The sequence below is a fragment of the Anguilla rostrata genome, chromosome 2 (assembly GCF_018555375.3).
Source record: "Anguilla rostrata isolate EN2019 chromosome 2, ASM1855537v3, whole genome shotgun sequence".
NCBI lineage: Eukaryota > Metazoa > Chordata > Actinopteri > Anguilliformes > Anguillidae > Anguilla > Anguilla rostrata.
This window is the reverse complement of record NC_057934.1, coordinates 67477348-67497129: the sequence shown is the minus strand read 5'-3', so window position 1 is coordinate 67497129 and position 19782 is coordinate 67477348. Positions and strand designations below refer to the sequence as shown.

The 19782-nt window shown below is 46.9% G+C and overlaps 2 protein-coding genes across 5 annotated transcripts in view; one reads left to right on the top strand and one right to left on the bottom strand.

Annotated features, from left to right (window-relative positions):
• Positions 1 to 5240, top strand: part of suz12b (SUZ12 polycomb repressive complex 2 subunit b) — a 17891-nt gene extending 12651 nt beyond the window's left edge. For 2 of the 3 annotated variants that reach the window (XM_064324206.1, XM_064324204.1), the window contains exons 13-16: positions 243 to 400; positions 1907 to 2105; positions 2586 to 2665; positions 3185 to 5240. In XM_064324206.1, the coding sequence (XP_064180276.1) occupies positions 243 to 400; positions 1907 to 2105; positions 2586 to 2665; positions 3185 to 3503 (756 nt within the window). In that variant the 3' untranslated portion in view covers positions 3504 to 5240. Of the gene's footprint in view, positions 1 to 242; positions 401 to 1906; positions 2106 to 2585; positions 2666 to 3169 lie in introns of all 3 variants that reach the window. The other variant, XM_064324205.1, reaches the window with a different exon arrangement.
• On the bottom strand, positions 4369 to 19782 carry LOC135249013 (cytokine receptor-like factor 3). Of its 2 annotated transcripts, XR_010328542.1 has the most exons (10): positions 19630 to 19782; positions 16196 to 16321; positions 13251 to 13458; positions 12519 to 12603; positions 10434 to 10611; positions 9010 to 9232; positions 8458 to 8593; positions 8039 to 8151; positions 6159 to 7642; positions 4369 to 6123 (listed from the first exon to the last, which is right to left on the bottom strand). XR_010328542.1 is itself a non-coding variant. In XM_064324210.1 (9 exons), the coding sequence occupies exons 2-9, from the start codon at positions 16310 to 16312 to the stop codon at positions 7377 to 7379; spliced, it is 1326 nt and encodes a 441-aa protein (XP_064180280.1). In that variant the 5' UTR covers positions 16313 to 16321; positions 19630 to 19782; the 3' UTR covers positions 4369 to 7376. The 2 variants fall into 2 exon arrangements, 1 of the variants encoding a protein (XP_064180280.1); XM_064324210.1 differs by having other exon boundaries at positions 4369 to 7642.

Genomic DNA, 19782 nt, shown 5'->3' with positions numbered 1-19782 from the left:
GGTGTGGGATGGGTGCTGCTCCTGGTGTGGGATGGGTGCTGCTCCTGTTGTGGGATGGGTGCTGCTCCTGTTGTGGGATGGGTGCTGCTCCTGTTGTGGGACGGTTGGGAACTGGGTGATATTTTTAGAGGCCCGCTGTTCAGGCAGTGGTAGAAAACGTGTTGGTGAAGTGTTGTGCTTGGGTGGTAGAAGATGGCGTAACGAAGAGTGTGACGGGCTGTCCTCCTCCCCTTCCTCTCCAGCCTCACCCTAAAGGAGCCCGGGTAGACGTGTCCATTAACGAGTGCTACGACGGCTCGTACGTGGGGAACCCTCAGGACATCCACAGCCAGCCCGGCTTCGCCTTCAGCCGCAACGGCCCCGTCAAGAGGACCACCGTCACCCACATCCTGGTGTGCAGGTAGGAGCCCTACAGGGACGCCCATCACCCACATCCTGGTGTGCAGGTAGGAGCCCTACGGGGACGCCCATCACCCACATCCTGGTGTGCAGGTAGGAGCCCTACGGGGACGCCCATCACCCACATCCTGGTGTGCAGGTAGGAGCCCTACGGGGATGCCCATCACCCACGTCCTGGTCTGCAGGTAGGAGCCCTACGGGGACGCCCATCACCCACGTCCTGGTCTGCAGGTAGGAGCCCTACGGGGATGCCCATCACCCACATCCTGGTGTGCAGGTAGGAGCCCTATGGGGACGCCCATCACCCACGTCCTGGTCTGCAGGCAGGAGCCCTACAGGGACGCCCATCACCCACATCCTGGTGTGCAGGCAGGAGCCCTACGGGGACGCCCATCACCCACATCCTGGTGTGCAGGCAGGAGCCCTACGGGGATGCCCATCACCCACATCCTGGTCTGCAGGTAGGAGCCCTACGGGGATGCCCATCACCCACATCCTGGTGTGCAGGTAGGAGCCCTACAGGGACGCCCGTCACCCACATCCTGGTGTGCAGGTAGGAGCCCTACAGGGACGCCCGTCACCCACATCCTGGTGTGCAGGTAGGAGCCCTACAGGGACGCCCATCACCCACATCCTGGTGTGCAGATAGGAGCCCTACAGGGACGCCCATCACCCACATCCTGGTGTGCAGATAGGAGCCCTACAGGGACGCCCATCACCCACATCCTGGTGTGCAGATAGGAGCCCTACGGGGACGCCCATCACCCACATCCTGGTGTGCAGATAGGAGCCCTACGGGGACGCCCATCACCCACATCCTGGTGTGCAGATAGGAGCCCTACGGGGACGCCCATCACCCACATCCTGGTGTGCAGGCGAGCCTCTTCCAGCCCAGCACCGGCTGTACTGCTGGGGGTTTGAGCCTGAACTCTGCAGCTTTCCCTACTGAGCGGAGAGGACAGCTCAGACTGTGTCTATGCTGCAGTCGCACATGAGCATATTACTGTCAGTTAGTCTCTGGAGAGGGTTTCATGGAGCACCAGAGGGTGTTCGGGTTATTGGTCGGGCAAACACTACTAGGGGAGTAACGATACATCGATCCGGATCAATGTATCTGTTCAAAAGGGAAACAATCTGTACGTTCCAAAAATCGACCCGTATCGTTCTGAATCATACCAACATACTTTTTTTAAATGTCCATGATCTTGTGCAGTTTTCTCTCTAGCAAGACTTGCGATCATTGTTTAAGTCTCTGACTCATCATCACTCACGAGTGTTGTTTTTCCTGCTGTTAAATGTGACCTCAGTAAGTTTTTTTGTCTGCTTTGTCTTTAAAAAAAATAAATAAAAAAAGATTTGTACAACTCTGAATCCAGCTGCATGCACACAGGTGACTGAGCCAGTGCAGTTTGTGTGCGGCCCTGCCGCTGGGTGTTGGGGTGGGTGAGTGGCCACGCCCCCTAAGGCCACACCACCACCCCCTCAGACTCCTTGTGACTCCCCGCAGGCCCAAGCGCACGAAGCCCAGCCTGTCGGAGTTCCTGGAGTCGGAGGACGGGGAGCTGGAGCTGCAGCGCACCTACATCAGCGGCCACAACCGCCTGTACTTCCACAGCGACAGCTGCATGCCCCTGCGGCCGCAGGAGATGGAGGTGGACAGCGAGGACGAGCGGGACCCCGAGTGGCTGAGGGAGAAGACCATCACGGTGAGACGCCCCCCCCCCCGCCCCAGCTGGCTTTAGTCGCAGATGTGTGCGATTTGGGTGTTAATACCTACACTGTGGACGGCAGTGTAGTATAATGGGTAAGGAACTGGGCTTGTAGCCTAAAAGGTTGCAGGTTCGATTCCTGGATAGGACACTGCCGTTTTGCCCTTGAGCAAAGGTACTTAACCTACATCGCTTCAGTATCTATCCAGCTGTATCAATGGATGCAATGAAAAAGTTGTGTAAGCCGCTCTGGATAAGAGCGTCCGCTAATTGCCTGTTTTGTTATGTAATGATGGACTGCTTGCCTACGTCCTCATTAATTTACTTGTCCATGCACATGGCACTCTGAGTGGTTCTGTATGACAACAGCTGTACCGGTGGTTTCTGTGAGTGAACTGGGGATTTGATCTGGTTTGCGGTTGGTCGATGGTCCCCTCTGGCCTTGCCTCATTGTGTTTCTGACCGTTCTCCTCACAGCAAATTGAAGAGTTCACCGATGTTAACGAGGGCGAGAAGGAGGTGATGAAGCTCTGGAATCTGCACGTGATGAAGCATGGGTAGGTGGCTGATAAACCCTTTAGTCCGAAAGAAGAAAAGCCATTTTGATTTTTGTATGAAGGCTCCTACCCTGAGATGTGTATGAGTACAGATTTGTAAGGGAGTGAACATTATGGATGTCTGTTAAAGCCACTGCTGTGTAGAGCCGTCTCATTATGTCTGCTGTTTATGGTAAATTCATTTTTTATTTGTTGTTTTTTTGTGACACTGAATGGAATACCAAATTGTACACTTCAGCAAAGAAAAAAAAAAAAGAGAGAAATCCCAAGGTGCCAGACCTTATGTGTAAACCTTCACATAAGTCTGCCGTTTCTTGCGAAAGAACTGGTGATATGGCTATTTTGAGTGAATGAAAGTTACATTTTGCGACCTGTCTCTCAGTTTAGGAGCCCTGTATATGAAAAAACATTACATTCTTGCCATTTTATATCCACCTTGATCATTACAGTCATGCTAAAAATGGGCTTTTGTCGGCTCTAGTCCAGGTAATGGGTGTCTCACAGTCCTTCTCCCCCCAGATTCATAGCAGACAATCAGATGAACCAGGCCTGCATGCTGTTTGTGGAGAAGTGCGGGCCCTACATTGTGGAGAAGAACCTGTGCAGGAACTTCCTGCTGCACCTGGTCAGCATGCACGACTTCAACCTGGTCAACACCGCGACCATAGACAAGGCCATGGGCCGCCTGCGGGGGATGCGGGACCCGCCGGAGAACGGGTGCGACACGCCCCGCGCCGACGGCGGCAGCTGCCTGGGGGACGGGGACGACGACGCCGCCGCCGCCGTCGTCGAGGAAGCTTCCGGAGATCCCAGACACAGCGAGCACCTGAAGCTCTGAAGCTCTAAATCCCTGGCGGAGGGGATAACCTGGGACCTGGGGGGCAGACCGTGGCAGAAGAACAGGCCAGTGGTGGACTCGGGGCAGACCGATGCATTCCAAGCAGGGCGCTGGGGGGGTATCGTGCGCACGGTCCGTTTTCGGTGCCCCCGAGCTGTCGATCGATCGCCTTGACGAGCCGTCGTTTGGAGAACGTCCCCTTTTTGTCCTCGTTTCCGTTTGTGTCATTTGCATTCACCTGTATCACAGTCTGGGTTGGAATACTTGTCCCCCTTATCAGATAGTTGTTAAACGGTGTCATAAGAATACTGCATGTATGGTATGGCTGCATTATGATAAATGATCATGACTATGTCCCGTCTCTCCTCTCTTGTTAACAGTTGGCCATATGATTAATTTGTAATGTATTTTAGCACTTGTCTTGTTCTAGGTGCCTACTTGGGGGGGGGGGGGGTGTTTAATGTGTTTGAATAGAATCTTTTTAATGCATCGGTTGCCTGATGCATTCTGAAGTTTTAAACGGAGCTTTTTGTTTTGTTCGTTTGTTGTATCTTTTACTTTTTTTAAAAAAAATTTTTTCTGTGAAAGGTTAACCTCTTGCAGAATGCAGTGCTGAGATTTTTGAGTAGTGCCAGGTCACTAAGGGCGGCCCATCCCGACGCCTGGACTCGCTGCTCACTGCAGACACGGCAGTGCACTTCCGCCCACCACCACCGCCACCGCGGTTGGGTGCGGAAGCGGCCTGCCGCCGGCCTTCACACAGGGTACTTTACTGACACGAGACCCGTGCGCGAACACTGATCACTCATGAAGATGTTTACAGATTTTCCAGTGGGAAATGCAGACTTCTTTTTTTTGTTTGTTCGTTTGTTTTTTGTTTTTGTTTGTTTATTACTACTACTTGGGGTCCGAGCTCTGTCGGCAGGACCCCAGTCGCATCATGATGTCTGTATGATCGCTCATCGCACACTTTCACGTTCGGGGGGAGAAAAAAAAACACTGAAAATCCTGCTTCGCCCTGAGGAATGCTCCTCACTCTGGATCATGGCAGAATGAGAAGTCATTAAACCAAATATGGGCAGTTACCGCGTAATATCAGTGGCTTTAGCCAATTATTTTGCTGCGCTGTGGAGAACAAAGATTCGATTGGTTCAAATGTCAGTGATTGACAGTTCATTGTAGCTCCGCCCATTATGGGGTTCATGAAACACCTCTAGTGTCGTGACAGAGCCGTTAACTCCCATGAAAAGTTGTGTGTATAGAGTAGTAATAAGCAGTTGTGTGCCCTGCTCTTGGGAATCTTGCCTAATCAAAGGAAAGAAAGTACTTTCAGGGCAAACTCGGTATGCCAGGTTGAGAATTGTGTATGTTGGGTCCACACTCAGTTCATTTTGGGGGTTACAAGCCAAAGGGGGAGTTTTGGTGCTATTTTCTGTGAAATACGTCATGCTATATACTTGCTATTTTCCTCAACAGTCGCTTTAATTTGCTAAAGCTGTGCACATGTAGAATAATGGTGGTTTTGGGAAGACCTATATTTCTCACACCGATGTAGGGAACTATGCTTTACAGCTTCAGAAGGCATTATTTGCACACATTGTTTTGTCGCTGGCCCAGAAGAAGAAAAAAAATCACCAAGAAACAACATTGTTAAATTTGTTCGAGTTGTGAATTTTGTAATAAAGGGATTACATAAAATCCTGTTTTCTATTTAAAATAAAAGTATTTTGTACCAGGTGTTTTATTTTTTTATGATAGAAAAGTGCACTAACTAATCCATTGCATGCATTATTGTGGTAGACATGAAGGCAGTGAAAAGGGAATATCTTATTAAATCATTAATCCTATTTAAATCCTCAAACCATGAAAAATGTGTATCCTCTGCATTGATGTGCATTATATATAACAGTTATATATGTGCATAGACTTTAGATTTTGCATATTTCTCAACAATTGGTAGTTCAAAACTACATGTACGCACTGACGGAATCTTGCTGCACAAGTATGGTGAAAAATGTTTTTTTTTTAAATTGCAGAACAAGAGTCCTTTCCATATTTTGAAGGCAATGCCTTGGCGTCGCAGCATGTTGGCAGCTTCACCTTAAGAAAAAGTCAAAGTAAAAACATTTTTAAAATGTCTGCAGTAGACAATATATTTAAGAAATGACATGAGTCCAATCCTCGGGGTGTAAACAACAGAAACTGGACACGACGATCAGTGCTGTTCTAGTTGTGGTTCACATGTTGGGTGTAATGGCAACAAGTTGCATTCGGCTTACCTTGTAGTTGCAATGCTTAAAGGCTAACGTGTTCACACTGCACATTACTGACAAACCGCTGCTCTCTAAATAGTTTGATTTCTGTACCAGCTGTTTTCTCTATAACCCTATAAAGTATTTACATCTTGACTGTATCTATCTAGACATGACAGATTTTCAGCGTTTATCCTTTTTTTAAAAAAACACCCTGCTCAGTCCAGATCTATTGGCAGCATGGTTTGCTGTGCTCTACAGATGAACACACTGAAATGTATTGCAGGTATACAGGGCACACATTAGGGCTCAATACCCCAAATCCCACTCCGATCCCACTGCAAACATATACGCATTTAACACTGTTGCTCTCAATACACCGTCAGTCAGTGTCATTCAAAACTGAAGCATTGCTTTGAGGAACAGAAGATAAGCAATGGAGTCTATCACAGGTCTATGCTCTTACTAGTTCAGAGTGCATTCAAAAGTTTCACTCCGGATCAACCTCCTTCCTCAAAATTAGAGTTGAAAAAACTGTGAGACCACAAGGTGTTCAAACGTTTTTGTTTTTTTTAACTGCTTCTGAATGCATTCTTCCTAAAGCTGCACATTAAAACATATTTAATTACTACTCTACAATTTTCAGCTGTTCAGAGTATATTTGAAAAAACTGCCTAATTTGTGTATCTGAAATAATATTTTTCAACTAACTCACATTTAGGAATGCACATCAGTTGCATTGTACAGCATAATACAGTACGGTATTATGGTAGGATTACTGAACTTGTGAAAATACTAAAAGGCACGATTTTAGTCTTCCCTCTTCTTCCAGCAACTGATCTGGACAAGCTATATTAATTCTGAAAACAATGATTAAGACTTATCGCAGCAAAATATCTAAAATATGTATCAATCAGAATCTGTCATCTTACAGTACAGTTCCCTCACTGTGAGCTGCTGACTGAACGCATCTGAAGCTGATCTCTGAACGCTGGCTCAACGCGTTTCCCCGATGGGTCGCTTCCGTAACTTGCAGCTGTAGCTTTGAAGAACTTCATGTCAGTTTGTCTTCAGAAAAAAAGATGCCACTGGAATGCTGGAGGACTGTAGAAATTTCTGTCCTGAAAAGGTTAAGACAGGACCAGCCCTTGTAGGAAGGGTATGAGGGGGAGTGTGACACATTTTTTTCCATAAACAAGACCAGGTCAAAACCTAGTATATGGCTGGACCTACACGTGATCCGGCCGACCACTGGTGTAACTTCATAACTCGGCCGACCAATGGTATAACTTCATCAGTCACTCACTCAGTCACAGACATTCGCGTTTGTAGGGCCAGCCAAAAAGCATTTCAGTCACCAATCAATTGTTACGTATCAATAAATCAATCACTCAAAAAACTGTTAAATTGCTTGAAACTGAACTGTTTGAGATTAAGTCTGAGGAGTTACAAGTTCTAAGCCACCACAGCTCAAGAAAGCACACGGCTCAAATTCAGCTCCAATGCAGACGAGCATAAGAACATGTTCACATTGCTGAGGGACTGCACCGCCCAAAAGACTCAACTTCTTCCTTGTTTGTCCCATTGAACATGGTTATGCTGGTGAGCAGGGTCAATAGTATCAGAAGACGAGAACTTTCCATCCAGGGTGCGTGAAGGAGCAGCCAAAGAAAAGGCGGTCCACTTCCTGATCCAGGAGCCAATCAAATACCACCTCTCTACTCCCTGAGCCAATCGTCACCCTCAACTTTAGGCTTCCCTTGTCATTGACGTTATTGTTGGTGACAGGAAGCAGGCTGACAACTTCCATGTCAAAGGTCACGGCTGAGCCGACGGTGATGGCTGGCAGCTGGTTGGTCATCTCTTTTCCATTCACAAACACAGCACCTGGAGGTCAAAATGTAGAATGAAAAGTTATTAAACACAACCAGGGCAAACCTACAGTCTACAGTACATTTCTATCGCTTTCTTCCCTCACCCACAGTGACTCCGACAGTAAGCAGGGTGTTTGTGTTGGGAGTTTTTAGGAGTTTTTGGGCTTAAGAACAAAATCTCACGGGCTGTTTCAATGTGTACTGATATTGAAACTGACAGAAAACTATAGCAGCAAGGTCACCGCTTTACGCATCAGTGTTAGCTACATCACCTTCATAGGGGTCATTCCTGTCTATGGAGCTGAAAGCAGAGTTAGCAGAGTGCCAGCACAGCATGCAAACCCTCCCTGTGGGGGCAGAGGTACGAGGAAGAGTGTGGTATGAGGAAGAGTGCGCGGGGCTCGCTCACCTTTGGGGGAGACGCACACAGCTCTGTTCCTCTGCAGCGATTCTGTGCCAGTCATGCGCTCCACACACACCCCCAGGCCGTCCCGTCTGTCTGGCTTACCGGCAGCCATGATCCTGAGACACACACACACACACACTGAGTCCACAGAACTGATGGGTGCCATTTCACCTTCACCACCAGCGAGCAGCTCAGCTCAGCTTTCTCTAGGAGGGTTTGGCCGATGTCACCAAATTATTTTCAACAACAACTTTTCACTCACTGCTATTCCATTTCTAATGAAGTTAACACAGTGTAGCCTGCATTTCAGTGTCTCCGTGGAAGCTGCGATTGGACTCCACAGCTGAACAGGGAGGTGGAGGGAGGAGTCTCATTAAGGGCAGGGACAGGCCGAGGTGAGACAGGTGAGGTGTCAGTCTTACCTGAAGGTGAGGGTCTGCCCACAGAAGCAGGAGGGGGCGCTGGAGTAGAGGGCGCCAGCGAGGGACGGGGAGTCGCTGCGTAGGGCGATGTTTCTCCGGCTGCTCAGGATGTAGCCCTCGCTGCCTGGCTGCCACTCTGGAAACACACACGCACATCAGATGCACGTACACAAACACACTGATGTACAAACACACACACACGCACACACGTTGATGTATACACACACACGCACACACACATATACACATTGATGTATACACACACATGCTCATCCACACACAAGCAGGTACACACACACACACACACACACTGATGTACAAACACACACACACACACTGATGTATACACATACGCACACACACACATGTACACACACGCACACACACACACACATTGATGTATACACACACATGTGCACGTACGCACACACACATGCACACACACACATGCAGGCTCACACACAAAGCAAATGCATGTTTCAGTTGCCATCCCAGCTCATCACGCAAACACAGCTCACAGAACATTCAGTAGGCGCAGTGCTAGCGAGATACCGTGCGGCGCTAGCGTGGTGTAGCCGGTTTGGGGAACGCTCCAGGGGCTCCACTCGGTGCGCCCCTCCCCCCTGGCGCAGACGCGGAACAGGTGGTCTGTGTGCGGATCCAGGTGCAGCACCAGGAACTCCGAGTCCCTGCCGATGTAGGCGTCCTCGTACTGGGAGGCGGCACTGCGGCGGAACTGCAGCCGGTAGTCCTGTGCGGTGAAGTCATCGTCCACCTGCACAGCCACATGGAAAGGGCTGCATCTCAAACTAACACAGATAACACAGTGCAGCCATACACAAAGGCCTGCATCTAAGACTCACGCAGGTAACAGAATCCATTGCAGACACACAGATAACACAGTGCAGCCACATGCAAATGGCTTCATCTCAATCTCATACAGATAACAGAAAACAGAATCCAGACAAACAGATAACACAGTGCAGCCACATGGATAAGGCTGCATCTCAAACTCACGCAGATAACAGAATCCAGACCCAGATAACACAGTGCAGCCACATGTAAAAGCCTGCATCTCAAACTCACACAGCTAACAGACTCCAGACACACAGATAACACAGTGCAGCCACACACAACAGGCTGCATCTCAAACTCACACAGATAACACAGTGCAGCCACACAGTCAGGTCCACACCGCGATCTCACACAGGTAACACAGTGCAGCCACACACAACAGGCTGCATCTCAAACTCACGCAGATAACAGAATCCAGACACACAGATAACACAGTGCATACACACAGTCAGGTCCCCACCGCAAACACACAGGTAACACAGTGCAGCCACACACAACAGGGCTGCATCTCAAACTCACGCAGGTAACAGAATCCAGACACACAGATAACACAGTGCATACACACAGTCAGGTCCCCACCGCAAACACACAGGTAACACAGTGCAGCTACACACAACAGGGCTGCATCTCAAACTCACGCAGGTAACAGAATCCAGACACACAGATAACACAGTGCATACACACAGACAGGTCCCCACCGCAAACACACAGGTAACACAGTGCAGCCACACACAACAGGGCTGCATCTCAAACTCACGCAGGTAACAGAATCCAGACACACAGATAACATAGTGCATACACACAGACAGGTCCCCACCGCAAACACACAGGTAACACAGTGCAGCCACACACAACAGGGCTGCATCTCAAACTCACGCAGGTAACAGAATCCAGACACACAGATAACATAGTGCATACACACAGACAGGTCCCCACCGCAAACACACACAGAGATAACACAGTCCAGACACACGCAGAGTGGTCTGTACATCAAACTCAAAAAGCTACAGTCACAATCACGGTCCAGCCTAAACCACACAGCTGGTCCCAGAGTTCACACACAAAGGCAGCTGCTGGGACAGTCCAGATGATAAAGGCTGAAGTGCGGTTTTGGGGCCCACCTTGCACCAGCGCACCAGCACACCCCCCGGCCGCTCCTCCAGCTGCTCTATGAGCACGGGGGGGTGCGAGGCCACGCTGCCGTGGCACGCGATGCGCTCCCGAAGAGCGGCGAGCAGCGAGCCGTCCAGCTGGGCTGAGAGGCAGGGGACATCCACCAGCACGGGCACCTCGGGGAGACTAAAGAGCACACACACATATATACACACATATACACACACATATACACACGCATATACACACACATATACCACACGCATATATACACATATATACACGCATATACACACACACAAACACACACACATATATACACACATATACACACACACACATATATATATACACATATACACACACACACATATATATACACATATATACACACACATATATATATATACACATATACATACACACACACATATATACACACATATACACACACATATATATACACATATATACACACATATACACACACACATATATACATACACATATATACTCACATATACACACACACACATATATATACACATATATACACACATATACACACACACATATATACATACACATATATACACACATATACACACACATATATATATACACATATATACCACATACACAAACACACACGCACACACACCACATACGCACACACACACCACATACACACACGCACACACACCACACACAGACGCACAAACCACACACACACACACACATACACACATGCACACACACCACACACAGACACACACACACAAATGCACAAACCACACACACACACACACACACACAGTGAGTAATGCTCATGTACAGACACTGCCTACGCTGTCATTAAATACAAGCCAATAACTGAATCAATAACAAAAATAACAGACGGGACAGCAATAAATGCTGAACGCACACTAGATCCACAGGGTCTTACTTAAATGAACAGCAGCAAAAGACAAAATATTCCCCTCATATTTGACCCTTGTGACCTGCGATTATACTGTGATTTTAGCCCACTGCTGATGCCGCCAACTTAGACTGCGTTGTTGCTGTTCTCGTTTGTGTTAGTGTTAATCAGTTTAACCTACAGGGTCCAAGTTGAACTATGCGGTTGTTCCCTGTACTTGGACCGGTACTTCTCTCTTGGGTTTTCGACATACTTGTTCCTGGTTATGGTTATACACTTTGTTGTACGTCGCTCTGGATAAGAGCGTCTGCCAAATGCCTGTAATGTAATGTAATGTAATGTAATGCTTACACCACACAAAAGTCACAAAATAAAAGACACTATTGGCATAAGGAACGCATTTGCTACAGAGCCTGCCTGTCGGCCAGAGGACTACAGTGTAGCATAATCCCTCGGTGCAGAGACGGCTCGTTCGGTCTGCGCATAATCCCTCAGTGCAGAGACGGCTCGTTTGGTCTGCGCATAATCCCTCAGTGCAGAGACGGCTCGTTTGGTCTGCGCATAATCCCTCAGTGCAGAGACGGCTCGTTCGGTCTGCGCATAATCCCTCAGTGCAGAGACGGCTCGTTCGGTCTGCGCATAATCCCTCGGTGCAGAGACGGCTCGTTCGGTCTGCGCATAATCCCTCAGTGCAGAGACGGCTCGTTTGGTCTGCTGCTCCACGGATGACATGTCGGAGCCGCGTCAACCAGCAAATCCACTCAGAAGTGTGACTGACCGACTCCGCCCGCCCCAGGCAGGCCTCTGCCAGCGGCGTCGCCTCTGGGCGGAACACTATGTATCGCTCCCGCAGGAAATTCCGAAGCCTCTCTTCCGGACTCCGTGTTCGCCACCGGCAGACGTGCCGGCGGACGGACGCGACTGAGATAACGCTTTCTGAGGGAGGAGCCGGGAGCTGAACTCAGAGACGCAGGGCGAGCCGGCCTGTCGCTGGACTTTAGGAAGCCAGCGCTCATCTCCCCGTGGTGGATTCTGCACCGTCTGAAACGTTCACTGCGCGACTGAGGTCAACAAACGATGACCCGTGGCTGCCACATTTAAACCCCCCTCGGTTCAAGCCTTAGCTTTTAAGCGTCGACCGGCTGGGCAGGCGCACGCTGTCATATTCTCTCACCTGTCCAGCTGAATCTGAAGGGCCTTCTTGGTAAAGCTTCCCAGTTTGTCATCATTCTCCCCGATACAGCGAATCGCAGCCTCACCTGCAAGTTCGAAGGAACGAAGAACCAAATAGTAATAGCTTAATGGAGCGGCAGACATCTTTGACCGAGGGAAAATGCGTGTTCACATATTTCTTTGTTTTTCTAGCATGTTCTCAGTTTAAACATTAAGGTGATAAGAAACAAAAAAGACTTAACTCTCCAAAGACCTAACTTTCTTGTACATGTCAATTGACTAATTAGTCCATGTAGCGTCAAATCAACAGACAAATTACATCAATGTTCACCATTTATGAAAGTAGAGAAATGTCTAGCTAAATCAGAAATTAAGACAAGCTCAAAATATGCACAGCCATGATCTTCAAATCAAGCACAGCCCTTCACTGCAAATATTCGTGACTATCTCTTCCAATCTCAAGAGTCGGGACAGCAAAATGTCAACAGGGAGTTGTAGGAAAAAACAAGACCCTGGAATGCGGCCTGTGGATGGTAAATCAAACACCCTTCCATTTAACCTTTCAGAGTTTCATTGATCTAATCAACGTGAATCCATTGTTCCAAAATGGCGAGGCGTTGAATCTTTTCAACGGTGGCACATTCCCGTTGGGCCGTGCCAGTGGCGTAACAGGCGGGGCGGCGGAACACTGAGAGCTGCAGGGCATTGTGGGAAGGCGCTCGCAGGCGCTCACCTTCTCTCAGCAGCTCGTCGGCGGTGCCGACGCCCTGCTCGATGAGCCTCTGGCAGTCGTCCAGCGGCCGCACGCTGTCCTGCTCGACGGCGTCCACCTCCTGCAGCAGGGCCGCCAGCCGCTCGCCCAGCAGGAGAGACACCTGAGCCTGCAGCGTCTCGAAATGACCCCGCAGGGCCTCCCGCGTCTGGCCTGCACTGCCCCTCACCTGTAGAGCACACGAGCACACACACATGCACACGCACCACACACGCACAGGCATGCGCACACACACACGCACGCACACACACACACACACACACACGCACACGCACACGCACACACACGCACACGCACACGCACACACACACAGGCACACACACAGCAGCATTTTTTCATTCAGAAGGGCCTATACCAATAGGACTACAATGATAGATCCATTTAAAAAAAAAAATTCACAGATGGAGGAATATTTTGTCTGGTTGGAAAATTATGGTTTGTGTGTGGTTTTCGTAGCATACGAGACCGGATTCGAGAACAGTGGCGTTTTTTACAGACCCCGGGGGGGGAAGTGGTTTTTTAACGTGGAAGCTCTCGCTCTGGGTACACAGCGCTTACATTTCACAGTTCAACATTTCCAGCCAACGTTTCTCTCGGAAAGAAACCCAGCACAACAGGAACCCAGCCAAACTAAAAACCACTGTGATTTCTGTCATGCAGGGGCTGTGTTTGTCATAAAGAGAATTCCCCTCATCTGCTTATGCCATCTTAAGCACTCGGGCTCAGTGGAAACACATGACAAATCAAATATAGCCCCTCTGCACCCTTTCCAAAAAGTGAAATCACATTTTACATGACTGAAAGGTCGAAAACAAAACAGAAGAAATAGTTGGTGCTGATCTTTTTTTTGTAGGATACAAAGAGACAGGACCCAAATTAAAATGTACAGGAGGAGAAGATGAAGTCATCTTCAAGAAGTTGGCAAGCACTAAAAAAAACAGGAAATGCAGCAGATTGTATCAAGTTTGGTGCACACCCCAAACCCCTGTGCAGAGACTCCAGGAAATGTTATTCTTAGATACAAGTCATCTCAGACCTACTTGCATTGCAGTAGCTGTCTTTGTCACGATTAGACCCATCGACATTTCTGGATAACAAAATCCATGCCCCCATATATACTGGCACGTGTGACAATTAGCTGTAGGAGGCTCAGCAGGATGTTCAAACCCTAAGAGTTGTTCTCTTCCCAAGTACTGCGGGAGTTGTGGCTTAGTTTACAAATCACTCCCAGTGGAGCGCACTGGATCTCACTACATTACATTACAGGCATTTAGCAGACGCTCTTATCCAGAGCGACTTACATTGTATCCAGTTATACAGCTGGATATATACTGAAGCAATGCAGGTTAGGTGCCTCGCTCAAGGGTACAACGGCCTACCTGGGAATCGAACCTGCGACCTTTAGGTTACAAGACCAACTCCTTAGCCATTATACTACACTGCCGCCCACCTCATCAACCCACTAGTGAAGCTCACAGTTTCCCCACCGAATCTCAGACTACAGAGAATGCAGAGGGGTCAGTCAGGCTTTGAGCAGCTCCAAGTCTGACTGGTGCCCAATGTCTGCTCTGTACTCGCACAGCAAAACAATGGCACCGGACGCTGTCGTGCTCAGGGGATGACTGGTGCCCAATGCAGACAGATCACTCTGTGTGTCTGGGCTTTCACAGATACCAAGCCAGCAGGGCAGTGGGGAGCAGAACATCAGGAGCTCGCACTGTCACAAGATGCCCAGAATGAGAAGGATTGATATTTTGACTTCCACATTTGATAGTAAAGGACACAATACACATCTATGTAAACATAAAACACCCTGCCATCATGAGCCTAACTTATCAATGCAGTCGTAAAAAAATGCAGAATGGACTTCCTGCTGGAAATGACACGCAAAAGCAAAGTGTGCATTTATCGGCTGTGGTGAAAATGTGGAAAAGACACAGTCTCAAGGCTCGCAAGAGACAAATCCAGCCGAGGCACTTGTTCTTAGTGCAGTGATGGGATTTATGGTCCACATCCTGAAAATGGCAGTATTGTCTGTAGCCAGGTATCTCATGCCATTGTTCAGGGAGTGAAAAGAAGTGGCAACTGGCTTCTAGTGCGCACCTTTCCAAACAGAAGAAGGATGTTGCAGTGACGGGAAAGGCTAATAATCATGACTCGCCATTACAAAATTGGGCTGAGAAAGGCACGGTGGGGAATAAACAAAAAAATTCTCATTATAATGAGGAAGACTGCCCACTTCAGCATGAGAAAGCTTCAGAAAATGTGCATGTGGAGCTCCAAATAGCCCACTGAGTCAGTAGTAATATTAGGAGAGATCCCATTTATGTAAGGAACCTCATCACCTCAGCACATGAGATTATCAGGTCCCATTGTTCAGGTACGAGTCCATAAGAGACACTGGGCACAGGTCGAAACTGTGAGCTGCTCAAAAAACCTGACTGATCCCTCACGAGGGTAACAAGGGATCGCAGCTACACCACATTTTCGGTCCATCTGGTGTCCCGCAAGGGGGAGCCGGAAATAACAGCATTGTTGACGACTAGCAAAAGTGGGTGGGGAGGGGAGGGAGGAAATTTGGGAGGACATGTGGGACGCCCTGCAGAGAAGACACCGCAACATGCCAAATGTGTTCCACTCCCTCCCACCCCCCACAGCTTCAGTCACAGGCAACTCACAAGCTAGAGCAGATGGCCCCTATTGTTCCCACAAAACATCACGCACATATTATTCAGTCAACTGTATTGATTCTTAACTGTACACCATGTCTGGCCTACCCTGCCATTTACCTCAGCTTCACAGCATGCAACAGAGGGCCAGGTCTGTGTAGGCTGTTCAGGTGAGTGTAATCCAGAACTCCAGTGACCCAGGGTTCGGTAACAGAGAGGGGAAGGCCGGTTTTGTACCTGGTTGAGGGCCTGGTTGAGTCCATGCAGACGCTGTTGCAGTTCACTCCTGTAGTTCTGCGCCGCCTCGATGTTCTCCTTAGCCTCCTGCAGCAACACGTCTGCCTCAATCGACATCCTCTACCTCTGCAGCAAAAGACACACAGGTCGGATACCCGATTCACCCACACGTACACAGCATCACTCTCTCACTCTCACTCTCACACCGGCTCTCATTTCACTCTACAGATCTCATCCTGTCAGTCCTCTGCACAGACAGACACAACTAACGACTGATTTTAGCATTAGACCGTAAATAAAACCACTTAAAAAGGAGAAAGAAGGTACTCAGTGTTTTCTACAATTCATACAAAACTCCACCTTTCTGATCTTCACAGTAGATAAGAGCATTTCAGTGTCCCACACAGCGCATTACCAGCAGATGTTCCCTCTCCGTGTGTGTAATATCTGCACTGGCACAGCTATAACTAGTGGTAATTGGCCACTTCATGACCTGAATCATTCAAACATGGACCGCACATCTTTGACAGCTCTGTGTGCCTACAGATGCACAATATAAAAATATACATATAAAAAACAAAAAAGGAAAAGAGCCACAAGCAAATTGCTTCCTGTCAATCTAATCATGTGCCTAACAAATATTTCTCCTTTCAAATTAAATTGTAAATGCATCCAAGAGTACGCGCATTTGTATCAGATCACACAGGTAAATGATCGATGCAGATGAACAATCACTGTATCCATTCCACAAGTCTATTCAGGTAACCGGTGACTGAAATATCAATTTTTAAAAAATAATAAATTCTGAGAATGTATGATGGGTATAGAATGCACAATGTACACAATCTGCTTCTCTAAGCAGGACTAGTATTATGACGCCAGACATCGTAATTTTGCCAAAGCATAACGTTGTTGTCACGGTTACCACGCCTACATCACCTGCCCTGACTGACACATGCTGCGGTTTGATTGTTTTTCGAATAGAGATAAGAGGCAACATGGGAGGTAAAACCACCAGGGCCTAATCTCAGTGCTAAAAAAATGCTAGGCTGTGAGGGCCAGATGTAGCCTAACTGGTGGTAAATTTATGACTGGAAAACCGCACCCATGTGTCCAGTTACGGCACCTGACATAACTGCTATCAAAAGCCAGTAATGGACAGGAAATGTCTCAGCGAGTACCACCAAATCCACCGCCTCCACACATCGGGGGCCCTAGTTAACCGCACTCGCACGGGCTCTCAGGACTTCAGGTGGCGTGATGTTCAGAATGCAGGTCAAGCAGCGTATTCGGCAATCAGTTTTAATTCGCCCCATAATATTACATTTTTCGGTTACATTTTCAAAAACAAGAGCAGGCGTCAGACAAATGAGGAAAAAAAACCTGCTTGGTTTTTCCAAATCTTTAAAAAAAATAATTTGAGCATTTTTTTTTTTGCACAATGAAGGTCTTCATTTTTCCATCTAGTGGAGAGATACGGGTAAATTACATTATTACTTTGAGGGAAGCTGCTCATGAAGTCTCCTCTGCTAAAAGTTTATTTCCCCAAGGACCATTTATTTCACTTATGAAGCGCACTGTTGGCCTCAGAGCATAACAAACAGACAGATCTAATTCAGATAGCAGCATTTTATATTGCGGTTACCAGCCATACAGGATGTCATTGTACAAAACTAAAGAGCAGCAGGTTTCCTTAGGGGCACACATAGACGACCTACATTCTGGGGAAATGTTTCCTGGCAGAACACACTGTTTTTAAAAACCAACTGAAATTATTTCTCATCTTTTTCAGTTTGGCACGCATGTCCCGTTTCTTGAGCAACAGCCTGGCTCCATAGTATATTTCAATACGCAAAAATACTGCCTCCCTCAGAACTTAAAATAAAAAGCGATGACTGCATTAACATGAATGTCTCCCTTTCATGTGCAACCAGGGTTTGAATGTTCTGACAAATGTAGCAGCTACACTCTCACAAGATGAGCTAATATAATATGAATATTTCCGTTGGTTAAAGGCCATCTGTCACACACACACACAAAAAACCCTCTCTGTCAAAATAAAAACACCCTTATAAACGATTTGGACCCCTGAAGATAAAAAAGCACTTCAGAGCACCAAACCATTACCTGGTTTACTACAACAAAACCGTTACCCGCATTATATTCTCACACACATAACCTACAATATAGCAAATACCTCTAAACAAACATAATGTAAGCAATAAATAAATCAGATCAGTCATGTCCATAAAAAACTCCGAATGCATCATGTACATTCAAAAATGGATATGAGCAATGACCTCCTATGACATCATCCTGGTATATTTGCATAATTAACTATTTCCGTAACTATGATTATTTTTGTGTTTTTGAACTGTAGTTTGCACTTCTGTTTCTCCTACATTGTAAGTCGCTCTGAATAACTTAATTTTTAATCTTTAAAAAATTTATTTAATTTAATAACATGATTGAATTCCAATTTAACTATGTTATATTATTATTATTAGTATTATTATTTATGAATAATAATAATAATAATAATAGTAATAATACTAATAATAATAATAATAATAAATCTGACATGTTATGACTAATTGTAATGGCCTTAAAAGTGCAGCACCACCTTAATCCATCCGTGCTTCACAATACACCATTGTTTCTCTATTATTATAATGTAAAACGAAATGCGTGACACAACAACGAACAATGAATGTTCCAACTGAATATCAAAAGAGTCACATGCATATTTAACACACTGCTGGAAACAGAGTGCATTGTAACACACCAGCGATATGCGAACACACGATGAGTCAATTTTCATTAACTGCTGCTATATATCCTGGCATCAAATTAAGCTATGATATTTTACAAATCTGTTTGGCAAATTTGGCCAGCACTTGAATATGACCCCTAACTGCTCTGGCGAATGAGAGGCATCAATTGTAAAGCGCTTTGGATAAAAGCGCTATATAAATGCAGTCCATTTACCATTTACCATATGAGTTTTCATACTGATTATTGGTCACAAATTTCATTTTCAGATATTTCAGATATTATCAGAATAACAGCTATATCGACTTCAGCACATTTACTGATTTTTCGTTCCAGTTACGGTCCTACCTCGGATGATTAAAGCGAGCTAGCATGCAAGTCTAACTATATAAGAATCAATTATACATTATTTCCTATATAGCCAGTCTACAGTCGTTTTAAAAATGATGAATTAAATAAATCAGTAAAAACGTGCTAGCTGGCAGGACCATGTATTCCAGATGGATAAGAGTTAGCTAGCCCACTTCCTAATGTAACAGTAATAATTAGCAGTTAGCTAACTTGCAAACTTAATCACAACCAGTCAGCAAAGTATGTGGCGATCTGTATATTTCATTTACTACTTACGTATTACAGAATTTCCTAAGGTAAAATGCGATTACCTGATTCCAACTCAGACGCCACGCATGCTGTATTTTCACTTCAATTGCCTTCAAGTTATTCGCGAACCTAAAAACTGAAGCTGGAGATGTCACACACGTACCAAGATTAATCCTATCCCGAGGGCGTCCAGAGGCCGTCCCATTGTAGCAATG

Bases quoted from the DNA above. Each gene is read 5' to 3' on its own strand.
- LOC135249013 (XM_064324210.1), bottom strand. From the start codon at position 16,312: ATGTCGATTGAGGCAGACGTGTTGCTGCAGGAGGCTAAGGAGAACATC. The intron at 12,604-13,250 runs GTGAGCGCCTGC...TCGAACTTGCAG, and splicing joins CGACGAGCTGCTGAGAGAAG to GTGAGGCTGCGATTCGCTGT. The intron at 10,612-12,518 runs GTGAGAGAATAT...TGTGCTCTTTAG, and splicing joins CTTCAGATTCAGCTGGACAG to TCTCCCCGAGGTGCCCGTGC.